Source organism: Falco cherrug, chromosome 17 (genome assembly GCF_023634085.1).
Source record: "Falco cherrug isolate bFalChe1 chromosome 17, bFalChe1.pri, whole genome shotgun sequence".
NCBI lineage: Eukaryota > Metazoa > Chordata > Aves > Falconiformes > Falconidae > Falco > Falco cherrug.
Window position 1 is genome coordinate 6807698 of NC_073713.1, and position 13315 is coordinate 6821012.

The 13315-nt window shown below is 59.9% G+C and overlaps 1 protein-coding gene across 1 annotated transcript; it reads left to right on the forward strand.

Annotated features, from left to right (window-relative positions):
* Window positions 1–779: 779 nt before the first annotated feature.
* Window positions 780–12731, forward strand: TMPRSS13 (transmembrane serine protease 13). Its single transcript, XM_027803203.2, has 13 exons — window positions 780–1644; window positions 7005–7176; window positions 7535–7636; window positions 8405–8527; window positions 8615–8744; window positions 9030–9122; window positions 9202–9245; window positions 9531–9690; window positions 9832–10004; window positions 10456–10554; window positions 10848–10990; window positions 11140–11292; window positions 11410–12731. The coding sequence occupies exons 1-13, from the start codon at window positions 1261–1263 to the stop codon at window positions 11422–11424; spliced, it is 1791 nt and encodes a 596-aa protein (XP_027659004.1). The 5' UTR covers window positions 780–1260; the 3' UTR covers window positions 11425–12731.
* Window positions 12732–13315: the final 584 nt, after the last annotated feature.

Consider the following 13315-nt stretch of genomic DNA (forward strand, 5'->3'; position numbering starts at 1 on the left):
AAGGCTCTGGCTGGGCTCACCGGAGAGAGGCAGGCAACAGGCTTGATAATGAACTTGCTAGAAGAAAACAGGAGCAAACACCAAGATGAGGATGGGCTCAGGTGTCAGTCTTCTCTGAGCTCCTTGATACTCCTGTATGGCTGCCCGGGTTTGGCCCCGGGCTGTGCGTGAGAGAAGGGCAGGAGTTGATCCCTCTGGGAAGGGATGGGATGGGGAGCCCTGGGGCAGGGTAGAGGGGACAGCGGGATCCATCCCAAGCTTTTCAGCCTTGAAATCAAGGGGGCTTTGAAGAAAGTTTTCTTCAAGCTTAGGTAGCCCTGCTTGTCTCCTGCCCTTCTGAAGAGCAGGTGTGGGTGGGGAGCCGGATGAATAAGGGACTTATGCTATGAATAATGCCAGGAGAAATGTGCCTGGAAAACAGTGTCAGGATGGGGCTCCCAGGAGGCACCACGCCACCAGACAGAGCCTCCCAGGACCGGGCCATCGGAGAGGTTACCCTCCTCCCTGCCAAGCCACTCGCTGCCCTCGCACCACCTGGTGCCAGCCCTTGCGGGCAGGCAGGAGGGGCCATTTCTTGCAATGAGCCCTTATCCCAGAAGCTGCTCATCCATACCGTGGCCGAAGCTAGGAGCAGCCTGGGTTACATGAAGCACCAGCTGCATCTCTGGGACACCATCCCACTTCTCTGCAGTGCAGTACAGAGCAGAGATCGTGGTGCAGCCTCGTTCATCTGCCCTGCAACCACTCCCCCGGCAGCCAAGTGCTGGGGTGAGCAGGGTGTGTGGCACTGGGGGTCATGGGTCTGGGGTCTGGGTATCAGGAAGCACATGATGGAGCTGGACCTTTTCATCTCAATATTTTTACCTGTTCCTGTCCAATGTGAGTTCTTGGTTAAGCAGAGCATCCCTAGCTCATGTCCACAGAGGAAGTGGGAGACTGCTGCTTTCTCCTTGCACAATGTGAAAGCATTGCTCCATTAGCAAGGGAGTGAAAAAGCCTCTAGAGAAACTAGAAGGAAATGGCTTTTTTTTCCCCTCAAAACAGGGCATTCTGGACTTCTCGGTCACCTGGGGCTCAGGAGAGGGCTTTTTCTGGGGTTGGACATGGCTGCGCATCCCTTCCTCTCCCATCAGCTGGTGCATGCAGCCTCGGCGGGTGCAGGAGATGTGTGAGTGAGTGTGTGGCAGACACACAGCGGAGAAGGGGGACCCTAGGTGGGCAGGCAGCTAGGAGAGCAGTGAGGAGCCCTTGGTGCCTGGGATGCCGCTCTCCCCCAGGGCCAGACCTCCCCTGCTCCCAGACCCCTGGACCTTTGGCAGCAGCCAAGGCTCCTATAGCCCCTGCCCTGGTTCCCCAGCAGCTGGCTGGCGCAGCCGGCAGCAGAGGCAGGTAATTTTCGTGTTGTGCCTGGAGCAGTTGGGAAACAGGCAGCGGTGGAGCTGGGCAGCAGGTCGGACTGGTTTTCCTCCAACACCTGGTGCTGGCGCTGGCACTGACGTACAAGCCTGCTCGGCAAACAGATTCTGCCCTGTCCCCGAGGACCTGACTTCGCTCTGCACTTCGCTGCGCAGCGAAGGATGGCTGTGCTGGAGCTGTGACCCCAGCCCAGCCCTGCAGCGGCCGATGGACGGGAAAACCTCTCCGGTAAGGCACGGGCAGCTCCCCCAGCTCCAGCCCGGAGTATCGGGGGTTGCTCTGTGGCCGTACGGACCCGTTTTCCTTGGGGTTTGGTGGAGGGCCCAGTTTCTCCCTCCTGCTCTCTGGGGTGTTGCCTTCACAGCAGCCTGTTGCTGCTGGTGGGGAGAAGGACCTGGGGTGAGCCGCCTGTGGGGCTGGCTGCCTCCAGCACCCCCTCGGCACATGGAGGGAGGAGGACTGCCGCCGGCATCCCCGACATCAGCCCCATGCTGGCAGAGGAGGTGTCCGGGCCCCCCAGCACCGCTGTTTTTCCATGCTGGAACAGATTTGCAAATTGGGGGGAACCAGCTGGTGGGGAGGGCTGGTGCTGCTGGTGGGAGCCGGTGTGGCTTGGCAGCCATGGGAGCTGCATGCTCCTGAGCCCTTGGCACCTCCCAGCAGCATGTCGGTAGCAGTGGCAGCACGCTGGTGGCCTTGGCCCCCACTGCTCGCTCTTGCCCGCTCTCCTGGCAGTTTTCCCTGTGCTCTTTTCAGGCTGGGTTGACTGGAGCCTGCTTAGTCTCAGCCGCGGGGCCATGCTGAGCATCCTGTCATGGGGAAAACATCCCTCCCCGGCTGGGCACTGGGCTCAGCCCGCCCAGGCGAGGCAGCGGGTAATTACCGCACCAAGGGCTGTCGGCTGTGCCAGCGACGTCCGGAACGTGCAATGACGGGGTGGATGGGGCCCAGGGGAGGCAGGGCCAGCTGTAAGAGCCATCCTCTTCCTGCCCCTTGGCATGCTGGTGCCTCAGAGGCAGGCAAGAGCAGGGGCAGAGTGGGCTTGTGCCAGATCCTGGCAGGGTCCTGAGGGAGAGGCAGCCTGCCCCCAGCATGGCAGTGTGATCCCAGCTCTGCATGGCCCTGAAAGCAGGCAGGAGCACCGCATCTTGGTGAGGGCAGGGCAGAAATTAGGATGCACATCTATGGAGACAATTACCCAATATTGGGCATCCCCACTGGGCCACCTGGGCTTTGTTGCTTGGATTAAATGGGCCATTTAGGAGTCCCAGGTGCCTCCCTCGGCACTGCAACTGCAGGAGAGTCGCTTCATCTCTCCCTGCCTCGGTTTGTCCATCCATGGAATGGGGTGAGCAGCGATTACTCACCCCCTGGAACATTTTCTGATCTCTGCCTGAAGGACTACTCACACTGGCATAGGGCAACCTGTCGCTGGCCAGGCTGGGCTGACTCAATCAGCACGGCTTGTCCCCTGTGCTTTCAAAACGGCCCTTGTGTGCTTTGGGATTTCACTTCCCCATGTGTTGCCCCTTTACAGCACCAGAGTCTTGGCAGCATCCTCTCGCAGTTCCTGCCCGGTTTGTCCCCGGGACTGGGGTCTGCCCCCTCCCAGGGAGGCACCACGCAGCTGCGGCACTGGAGTGGGATGGATATCACTGGGAGGGAAGGGGGGCTTTCATGAGCTCGGGAGGGTTTCATCCCCAGTAAGCAGGAGGACAATGTCGCTGTTGTGTGCTTGCTGAGCTAACCTGCCATGGACAATCAGCACTCCACAGCCAGGTGAAGGAGCCAGTTCCCTGCTCCAGGCAATGGGCTGTGAGCTGCAGAGAACCATGGTGAGGGGCGGGCTGCTGAGCCCACCTGGGAAAGATGATCGCCTATTTAGGCAGCTCCTTCCAGCTTATTTCAGCTAGGCTGTCTCCCTCCCTTTTTGATGCTCCAAATTTTGGGTAGCTGCCATGCCCTTCTGCTCCACCGGGACACGGCTGGGCCCTGGGTCTGGTTGCAACACCCCAGGTGTTGCCTGGCTTCCTCTCTCCCTCCCACTCCGAAACTGTGGGTGACTGCTGGCTGGTTTCCCTGCCTTCCCTCCCTATCACGCGTGGATCCTGAGCCTCAAACCAGCCCTGACTGCCTTTCCCCTGGTGACTGGCCTCTTCTGGCATGGGTCTGGTGGCCTTGCCTCCATGGCAGGGAGTCAAGCTGGAGGTCAGTGCACATGGCAGCTCATGATGCGAATGGGGTGGGCTTCTCCGGTGGCTTCAATGCTTTTCCCAGCTCTGCTCCGAGCCTCAGAGCAGAGCACAGGAGTGAGGTGCTGTTTACACTCGTGACAGGTTTAGCAAAGGGCTTGTGTTGCAGACAGGCACCATCCACTCATCCCCCAAGCAGCCTGGGCCAGGCATCAGGTGGGCAGAGCTGGCCAGGAGTCCCCCAGTGTCCCCAGCATCCCTGCTCCCCTGGTGTCCCCAGCATCCCTCCTCCCTGCTCATCTGAAAGCCAGGCCTGCCACAGAGAGCAGCTGGTTGTGCTCCAGTCCCCAAGCCTGACGACGTTCATCCCTCAGCCCCCAGCAGCGCTTAAAGCTTTCATGGCTGGTGGAACATTCGCAGAGAGGACGTCAGAAAAAGGGCTCAAACCGCAGTCACGTGTGTGAGATAGGCATGGCTCCGGGTCTGACTTTTACTCAAAAGCCAGCAAAGGATGAGTAAAGGTTTTGTGGGCAGAAGTCGCAGCTCACTCACCAGGGTAATGCACGCTCCTTAACAGAAATATCTTCATAAAGCCGCTGCTGTTTGTTCTCTGCTCCAGTGGCTTACGCTACAGCAACCAGTTATGCAGGTTGCTGGGAGCCTGTGGTAAAAGTTTTGTTAGCTTTGGTGATAGACCTGAAAAAAAAAACAAACCTTGAACTTTAGACTTCTAAGGAAATAAGTAGCTAATTGTTCACCTGAGTGTAAGAAAGGGCATTATTTCTTTCCTGCTAAGAAATAATAAGAGCAGTTTAACCTATAGTGTACTTATGTGTTGATTTGCAGTGTCTGCGCACTGGAGGTGGGAATGTTTTAGTGTCCAGCATCGCTAGCTTACTGGTGAAGCTGGGCTGTGTTTTCTAGTACAATGGAGAGGTTTGTCCTTAACAGCACTGTAATTCTGCTGATCTGATGACTGAAGGGTTATGCTGGCTGCAGGATGAGGCATGTGAAATATCAGACATGCAGAGATAGCATACAAATGCCAACATAAATTATCCTGTCCGGGTATTTATAAAAACCTCATTTACACATAGAGAGGAGAAATTATTTTCCTAGGAAGGGCTCCTGGCACCGGTGTGTTGCTTTGTTTCTGCAAAGCAGTGGTGGGGGACCTGCTGGAACTCAGGCTCTCTTGCTGATAGTCTCTGCTTTCTAACAACGGGCACTGAGGGTACCCAGGGGTGTTTCACGGAGCAGGCGTGCAATACTTGCCACAAGAACTTGAATCCCATCGGTGTGACTGCTCAGGCTCATTAGGGAAGGACACTGCCAGGGCACCGTATAGCCCTCCCGGCTGCTGTGCCAACCCAGCCTGGCAGAACACACCGAGGGGCTCTCCTGGGCTCCCCAGCACCTTGGGAGAGCCCCACGAGAAGGCAAGCCCGCAGCACGGCTGTCCTGGGCTTGCCCACGCAGCTGCTGTGAAATTCAGGAATAGGGAGAACCGTTGTTCAGCTGCAGGCTGAGCAAATTCAGGCTTGTTACTGCTGCCTGCCGGGGAAGGGGTGAGGAGGGGAGGGTGATGCTGAGAAACAGAAACTGCCTCTCCTCCCCATGCGTGCAGGAGGCTGGGGAGCTGCTCGCTGGGTTGCCGTTGTCTGTCAATGGCCGGGAGAGGCTAACGGTGCCTGCCAAGGGCCCTGCGGGCGGCAGGAGGAGGTCTGTGCCGGTGGGGCTGACAGCCTGTGCCGGGGGGTAGCCCTGCACACCCCGCTGCTAGCCAGGGCGGGTGGCCAGGCAGCCTCGCCAGGAGCCCGGGGTGCTGTGCCCGCCGGCTCTGCGGCTGGTGCGCCTGGGCTGGGAGCGGTTCCCAAGGCACAGTTAAGAGGTGGGGTCTCCCCTGCCATGTTCGGCTTGGGGCTGAGGCAGACCCTGTGCCGGGAGCGTGTGGCCACGCCAGGGTGCGTGACTCACGGGATAATGCCCAGGAAGTTACACCACTGCATTGCAAGAAAGGGCACAGCTGCATTTACAAAGCATGACCCTGAGCAGGCTCCCAATGTGTTCATTAGGGCTCCCGATTCCCTGCAGGAAACACGAGGACAGAGAAAATCCAGCTGGAAGCGGGCAACCTGGTGGTGGTGGCTCCTGTGCTGCCCACCACCCCCATCCCCTCTGCCTGCTCCAGAGCCGTGCACCAGCCCAGGTGCTGCCTGCTCTGGGTAAGGGATGGTTTGTGGTTATGGGGAAGTGTGATTTCTAGCAGCTGCAGGGCCCAAAATCAGACAGGCTTCCAGAGGGGTGCGTCTGAGCACCCCCCCAGCTGATAAGCAGCCCCCTGGGCGGTGGGCTGGGGTGTGGGTGCCACGCTGCCTGCGCTCTGCTGCCAAAGGCTGGCGGCTCCGCTTCACCCTTGGGTGCCCCTTCTGAGGGGCAGCAGCGACGCTGTCTGCAGGGACAGACAGTCTGAATTTAACTGGCTTCCCTTGAACAGCCCAGTGTGAACACAGTCGGTCGTGGCTGCGTGGCGCTGGGGGACAGCTGGCCTGAGGAGCGAGGCAGCATAGTGAGCACCTGCCGGCAGCAAAGCCCAGGCTGGGCTGTCACTGCCGTGCTGCTGGTGCGTGATGCCCTTGCAGTTTCTGTAAGGCACACAGCCGTTTCTTACTGCTAAAGATGTAACCGAGATCTTACAAATGGCAGAGAAAATGGCATTTATCTTGGGCTTTGTACACAGGTCCTCTCAGAGGGAAAATGAGGGGTTCTTGCTTCTATAGCTGATGGAGTGCTTGGAAGAGTATATCTTGAGGAAAGGAAACAAATACATACTCTTTTGCAAATTCATGGATCAGGAGTGACACAACTGCAGAGCAGCATTCCAGAGTGCAGGACGTTTCAGGGCTTGGAAAACACTGATTATTAAGTATTACTAAATAACAGCTGGAAATTGCACTGTATTTTTCAAATGGCTAATTAAGGATAGATGCATAAATTGGGGCACTAGCCTTGTGGAACTGGGCCACAGCATGACTGACCCGCTGCCAAATACTCGGCTGATCGCTCTGAGCAAAGCTATCAGTTTGGGAAGTTTGGCCAGCAGCCACCTAAAGGGGGAACAGCTCTGTGACAAAGAGGTTTTCAGCCATCCCAGATGACGCATGGCTTGGGCTTGATGGTACAGAAAGAGGCACCGCAGTGGCACCTCTGCGTAGTTTACGGTACTGCGGAGGATTAGCCACTAGTGGCAACGGCTGGCGGTGCTGGGGAGCTCAGCACCGTGCTGGGGAGCTCGGCTCCGCTTCGCCTTTGCCTTCAGAGTTGCCTGGACAGAGGGGTGGCAGCTGCAGGGACTGTCCGGTGGGCATCGCCAGTAATGGTCTCCTCTGCTCACAGACCGCTGCAACACCCAGCAGTGTCCCTTCCAGCCTCCATGCCTCCACAGGCAGCAACATCTTCGGTGCCCGACCTCCGCAGCCTCGAGAAAGTGTCCTCGGCATTAGTTTCAAGCCCTACAGCCCAGAGTGCAGCCCAGCCCCGGCCCCCTGCACGACCTGTGAGAGCACACGTAAGAGGATGGTGCCAAGGGTGGTCTCTGGCTGCCCTGGCCCTGGTCCCACCCAGGGTGGGGAGGGATGATGGAGGGATGCAGGGATGGGTGCCTGTGCCTGCTGCTGGCACAAGCCTTGGCCACAGGCTGGTGTTTCCCTGGGGGTGTGTGAGGGGTGCCAGGGGCATGGGAGAGGACAGTGGCGGTGGCAGGATGGGGGGATGCGTGGCCCTGCTCTCCCACATGTTGCGGGTGCTCTGGGCAGTGGGGCGCATGGGGAGCCAGGAAGCTCCTGGCACGTGCTGGTGGGCAGCAGGGTCCAGGCACCCTGGGGAGGCAGCTGCTCCCCCTGACCCTGCCTGTGCCTTGCTGCCAGGATCCTCCATGTTCAGAGCTCCCTGCATGAGCCAGCGACGGCTCGCGCTCATCTTCTGCATCTCCGTCCTCATCGCGCTGCTCATCGCCCTTATCCTGCTGTGTGAGTGGGGTCCCAGCCAGGGAGGGGCTCGGGGTTCCCTGGGGTGGGGGGGGCACCTCAGAAGGGCTGCAGGTCAGCGGAGGCTGGGGGAGCTGGGCTGGGAGATGGCCCAGGGAAACCCCTGGCCCGCAGGCAGCAGGCAGAGATGCTCTCTTCCCACTGCCGGAGTGTTCCTGACATCTGGTGGACAGGCAGGAGCAGATTCCCGGGAAGAGGAGAGCTGCTGCTTCGGCTGCCTGCCTTGGCCGGGGGGCCGGGGGGTGCTGCACTGCGCTTCCCTTTTCCTGGGCTTGCTTCAGGGTGGCAGGGCGCCCCAGCAGCACCCATGCTCACCCTCCCCAAGGCGCAGGGTTACCAGACAGGACCCCGCAAGCAAAGTGCGGTCTGTAGGCGGCACAGGCAGCGAGGGAATCTCTTTAATCCTCCTAACACCAGTCGCAGCTGCTCTAGCTGGTGGGCTTGAAGAATTCGCCAGGCTGAATGCATCTTTCTGCTGGAGCAAGCCAGAAGTGGGTTAAGTGAGAGAGGCTTGTGGCAGCTGAGCAGCACTGGTCGATGCTCGGGACTGGCCAGTCCTCCTCCAGCCCTGCATCTTGCAGCTTCTCACTCTTGGCTCGAACAGCAGCCCTGCACCCGAGCTCACGCCTGGTGTCTGGGCCCCCTGGGCTTGGCAGACCTCCTCCAGACCCCAGTCTGGGTGGGTTGCAGCACCCTCGCCCACAGCGGGCCGCTGCCAGCAGCCTCACCACAGCATCTGCTTGCTTCCAGTTATGTTCTGGAGGTCGCAGACTGGCATCGTGTACAAGGAGCCAGCCGAGACCTGCAAGGACAACCCCGTGCGCTGTGACGGCATCGTCGACTGCTCCCAGAGGAGCGATGAGCTGGGCTGTGGTGAGGCCCTGGGAGCCAGGGGTGGTGGGAACATGGGGAGCCCCCAGGGCACTGGGTACTACTGACCTGCCTGCTCCATCCCCGCAGTGCGCTTTGCATCCGACGAGTCCTTGCTCCACGTCTACTCCAGCACTGAAAGCCAGTGGCTGCCAGTGTGCAGCAGTGCCTGGGATGACTCCTTCTCCAGAAAGACCTGCCGGCAGCTGGGATTTCAGAAGTAATTCCCCAGGGATAGGTTATCCTGCTTGGGCACTGGGGCTCTGCCAGCCCCCTGGGTGTTGCTCTGGTCCTCTTCCCCTGGCCAGGTGCCTGGTCCGCTGTGCTTTTTCCACCAGCACCATGCTTTTCCAGTGGAAGGCTGTGTCCAGTGCTGCTCTGGGCGTTTTTGTCCATCCCTCTCCAGGTTTAGTGTGCAGAACTAACTTCTTTGAGAAGGCAGGGACCAGGCAGTCAGTGCCTACGGTGGGGGGACCCTCACTGCTTTTCTCCTCTCCCCTCCCAGTGCATCACAGACTGAATACATCCCCCTGCACATCTCCGGCAAGAGCCTCACTGTGACCGAGGAGCGAGACACCATCCAGCAGAGCCTCAACAGGTACCAGGCGGTGTTGCCTTCTGGCCCTGCCCTGGTGCTGTAGGGCTGGGGCTGAGGCTGTTTCTCTTCTCTCCTGCAGCTCACAGTGTCTCACGGGAAAGTATGTCTCCCTCCGATGCACAAGTAAGGGGACCGGCTGGCAGGGCAGGCAGCCGAGGGCGGGCAAGGCCAAACACATGCTTGGGAGCACTTTCCTCCCTCCTTTGCACAGGGTTGGGCAAATAGGGCGTTTTCCAGCAAACTGTCTGGGTAACAGAAAACTGCGAAGATTGCATTCCCCTGGCCTGCACTGGCCCCTGCGCATGTACTGAGCACCGCTGGTGTCTGCGGGTGGTGGGGATGTTGTGCGCCCCCCTCCAAGCTTGCCTTCTCCCTGAGCCCTGCTCTCAGCCCTGCTTTCCCCTCCAGCCTGTGGGCAGAGGATTTCTGGCCGGATCATCGGAGGAAAGGAAACCTCCGTGAGCAAATGGCCCTGGCAAGTCAGTGTGCAGTACGGGCCAATCCACATCTGCGGCGGCACCATCATCGATGCGCAGTGGGTCCTCACGGCAGCCCACTGCTTCTTCATGTGAGTGCTGCTGTGGGCAGCCTCCCACAGTGCTGCTGTCCTGCCTGGGGGCACCGGCTGCAGCCGGCAGCCCTCGTGCTGGCACTCAGCTCAGCTCTCCCTGTGTCTCACTCCTTGCTGCCTCCACCTCTCCCTGGCCAGGAACAGCATGAAGATCCTCGATGACTGGAAGGTGTATGGCGGCGTCTCGGACCTGAAGCAGCACACAGATGGCATCTCCGTCTCCCAGGTCATCATCAACTCCAACTACAGCGACGATCACGATGACTACGACATTGCTCTCATGAAGCTCTCCAGGCCGCTGACGCTCTCAGGTGATGCCTCTCAGCTTGCAATGCCGCAGGGCTGAGCTTCGCTGGGGCTGGTGTTCGGGGGGGGCAGAGAGAGTCTGGGGATGCCAGGAACAAAAGGCAGCTTGGGTCCCCTTGGAGCCATCCCCTGGGCTGCATGGGGCTGCTGCCAGCTGAAGCATCCCACTCTGCTGTGGCCACACTGCTTTCACCTGCCTGTCCCGTGGCTGGCAACTCTCCCGTCCTCCCCTGGCAGGACCAGTGCTGTTGGCATCAGCATCGTGCCGCACACTGTGCCCTGTGTGGGTAGGACACCGGGGGCCAGCAGGGACCCTGCCCGGGTGGGCGCAGAGGGGAGTGTTTCCTGCATGCCACGCTCCTCCCTAGCCACAGGGCTGGTGACTACAGCAGCTGTTTTGCTCCTGGGTGACTCACCCCTCTCTCCTTGACTGGTTTTCAACATGTGTCCCTCCAGCTCAGGTTCGCCCAGCCTGCCTTCCCATGTACGGCCAGCGATTCCAGACCGGCAGGTCCTGCTTCATCACCGGCTTTGGGAAGACCAGGGAGAATGAAGGTGAGGGAGGATGCTGGCTTTCCGCAGGCAGCTCCTGCATGCCGCAGCCCGACCTGAGAACACAGCGTGTGAGAAGAGCAAGCGTGGCTCTGCTGTGGTATTTGAGGGCTGGTTTCACAGGGGTGACTTGCAGCAATCGCCCTCCTGGCTGTGCAAATCTGTAGAAATAAGGCCTGCAAGAAATACCGGCTTCCCCCCTTGCTGCTGTGGAAATGCTTGGTGCTGCGGGGGAGCCAGGGGGTGATGGGGGGACACAAAGCCCACCCTGCCCCATGGCTCCTCCTGCCTTGCAGATAACACATCCCCCAAGCTGCGGGAGGCAGAGGTGAAGCTGATTGACTACAAGATCTGCAACAGTGACAAGGTGTATGAGGGCTACCTGACCCCACGGATGATGTGCGCTGGGTACCTGCAGGGAGGGAAAGATGCGTGCCAGGTGAGCTGGGCCACATGGTCCCACCAGGCTAGGTGGTGCAGGACTGGCAGGGCTGCCCGTTTTTCCTGCATTCCGCTGTTCCCTGGCTGGGTACCAGGAGAGGGGCATCCCCTGCCTCCTCTCCTCACTGCTCTGCCCCTCTGTGCCAGGGTGACAGTGGAGGGCCCCTGGTCTGTGAGGACCATGGCCGCTGGTATGTGGCCGGGGTGACAAGCTGGGGGACAGGATGTGGCCAGAAGAACAAGCCCGGTGTTTACACACGTGTGACAAAGCTCCTCAGCTGGATATACAGCAAAATGGAGGTGAGGTGGCATGGCAGGGAGGCTTATCAGGTGGTCCTGGGTGCATTGAAAAGGGGCTGTATCCTCCCCAGTGCAGCCCCTGGCACCTCACCCTTGCTCTCCCTCTCTCCGTTGCAGAGTGAGAATGACTAAAACCCAGACGGACACTTGCCTGGGCTGTGCCTCTCCAGCCAGCGCGGGCCCCTGCCCTTCATTGCTGCCAGGGCATGATGCTACCAGCAGATCCCCCCTGCCTATCTCTGGACTGTCTGTGCAGCCAGGGACCCATCGCTGCCCCCAACCTCTGAAAATACGGCGCCTGCAAAGCGACTCTGCCCTGGCCCAGTGCAAGGGAGAGGTGGCTTGGTGGCGGCTGGGCAAAGCACCCAGCCCGGTGGCACGCAGGGGGCAGCAGCCCGTGCCGGCAGCTGGCCGTGCCGGCTGGGAAGTGCCTCCTTGCCCTGTGTCTGTGGTTCTCCTTGTGTAAATAGACATGTCCGGACCAGGATGTCGCGAGTGCTTCCTGGCAGGACTTGCGGCATGCTCAAGCCGGTGGAGGTCGAGGATGGAAGCAAGGGGCAGGAGAGCCATGGGGTGCCCGTGGTGAGGGAGTGCTCTCCTTTGCATGCTGCTGCCAGGTCGCAGCTGTGCTGCCTTGGGGTGCAGGATGGGGCTGGGCCCCGTGCAGCTGTGCGCCGCACTGCCCACACCCGCAGGGCCACGTTCCCTATTTTTTCCCCGAAGGGCTGAGCGAAGGGGAGCCCCAAGGTGGAGTTACGCTACCGTCTGGGAGGAGCAGTGGTTACTCTCATGTTTGCAGACAGGTTTAGGGCGCCTTGTAAGTGGTGTTCCTCCCCATGAGAGAAATACCTGTTTGTTTATTTTTCCATGCTGTGGATATGGTCCGAGCAAGCCCTCGCTCCCAGGACTGCACGCAGCAGGTCTCTGCCCCCCTGTTTGCTCTGATGAGGCTTTCTGCAGCAGCGTGGGGCAGGTCTGCTCTCTGGGGAGGCTGCAGGAGGTGTGACAGAAGTCAGCAGCAGCCAAAGGCCAAAGTGGAGCGTGATGCAGAGCAGCCACTCTTCCCAGGCAGCTCCCAGCCCCTCTCCAGTGTGAGCCAGCCCCCGGATCTCACAGCTGCTTGTTCAGTGACCGTGTTGGATTGCTTCCTCCTCCCTCTGGCTGCTGAACACGCAGGGATCACGTAGCCAGCCTTACCTCCCTGGCCACGCCACGGCAGGGATGCATTTCCCCCAAGGAAACAAGTGCCCACATCTCCCCACGGGTGCTTTGAGGCACACAAGGTGCTACAGGAGATCCCCAGGTTGGCAGGGTGAGCACCCGTCGGGTGAGCCGAGGCTGGCTGCCCATGGCCAAGGCTGTGCTTGTCTCCCCAGATGTGCGGTCAGCTGCAGAGTGGTCCTGGGGAGCCTGGCCACCCTGCACTTTTCTCAATAAATGTTTTGGTAGTGCTCCATGTGGACATGGCTCTTTTGGACCAGCTGGGAAGGAGTTTGGCAAGCCCCAGCACCCAGGTACCAAGGGAGCCCCAGGGAGTGGGGGGAGCTCTTCCCACCCCGGGCTCTGCGCCTGGCCCTGGGCATGGCTCTGGCTAAAGACAGGGATACTCCAGGGCTGCCCACGTTCTCATGGCTCTTGAGGCCCTGGCAGCAAGGCCATGTGTGCTGCGGTGGGCCCGTGGGACTGGTGTGCAACAGGCGAGTGGAGAGCTTGCAGCCGTGTGCCCCCACGCAGCCCGCAGGCAGGGGTCCAGGGATGTGCTCAGCACCCCAATGCATACCCGCTCCTGAGCTGCTCTGCGGCTGTTGCTGTTCATGTAGGCACATGTGATGGAGTGGCTTTTTGCACAAAAGCCCTTAACCCTTTGGGTTACTGCTCCTGGCTGGGAGAAAGGAGGTGGTTTAGGTCTTACAGGGGCTTGGCTCAGGTATGGAGGTAATGTAGGCAGGGAGATGTGAGAGGGTAAAGCCTCTGGAGGGGGATCCATGGGCACGAGCCCTGGGGTGAGCATATCAAAACTCAG

Bases quoted from the DNA above. Each gene is read 5' to 3' on its own strand.
- TMPRSS13 (XM_027803203.2), top strand. From the start codon at position 1,261: ATGCCGCTCTCCCCCAGGGCCAGACCTCCCCTGCTCCCAGACCCCTGG. The intron at 9,246-9,530 runs GTAAGGGGACCG...TTTCCCCTCCAG, and splicing joins TGTCTCCCTCCGATGCACAA to CCTGTGGGCAGAGGATTTCT. The intron at 10,005-10,455 runs GTGATGCCTCTC...GTGTCCCTCCAG, and splicing joins CAGGCCGCTGACGCTCTCAG to CTCAGGTTCGCCCAGCCTGC.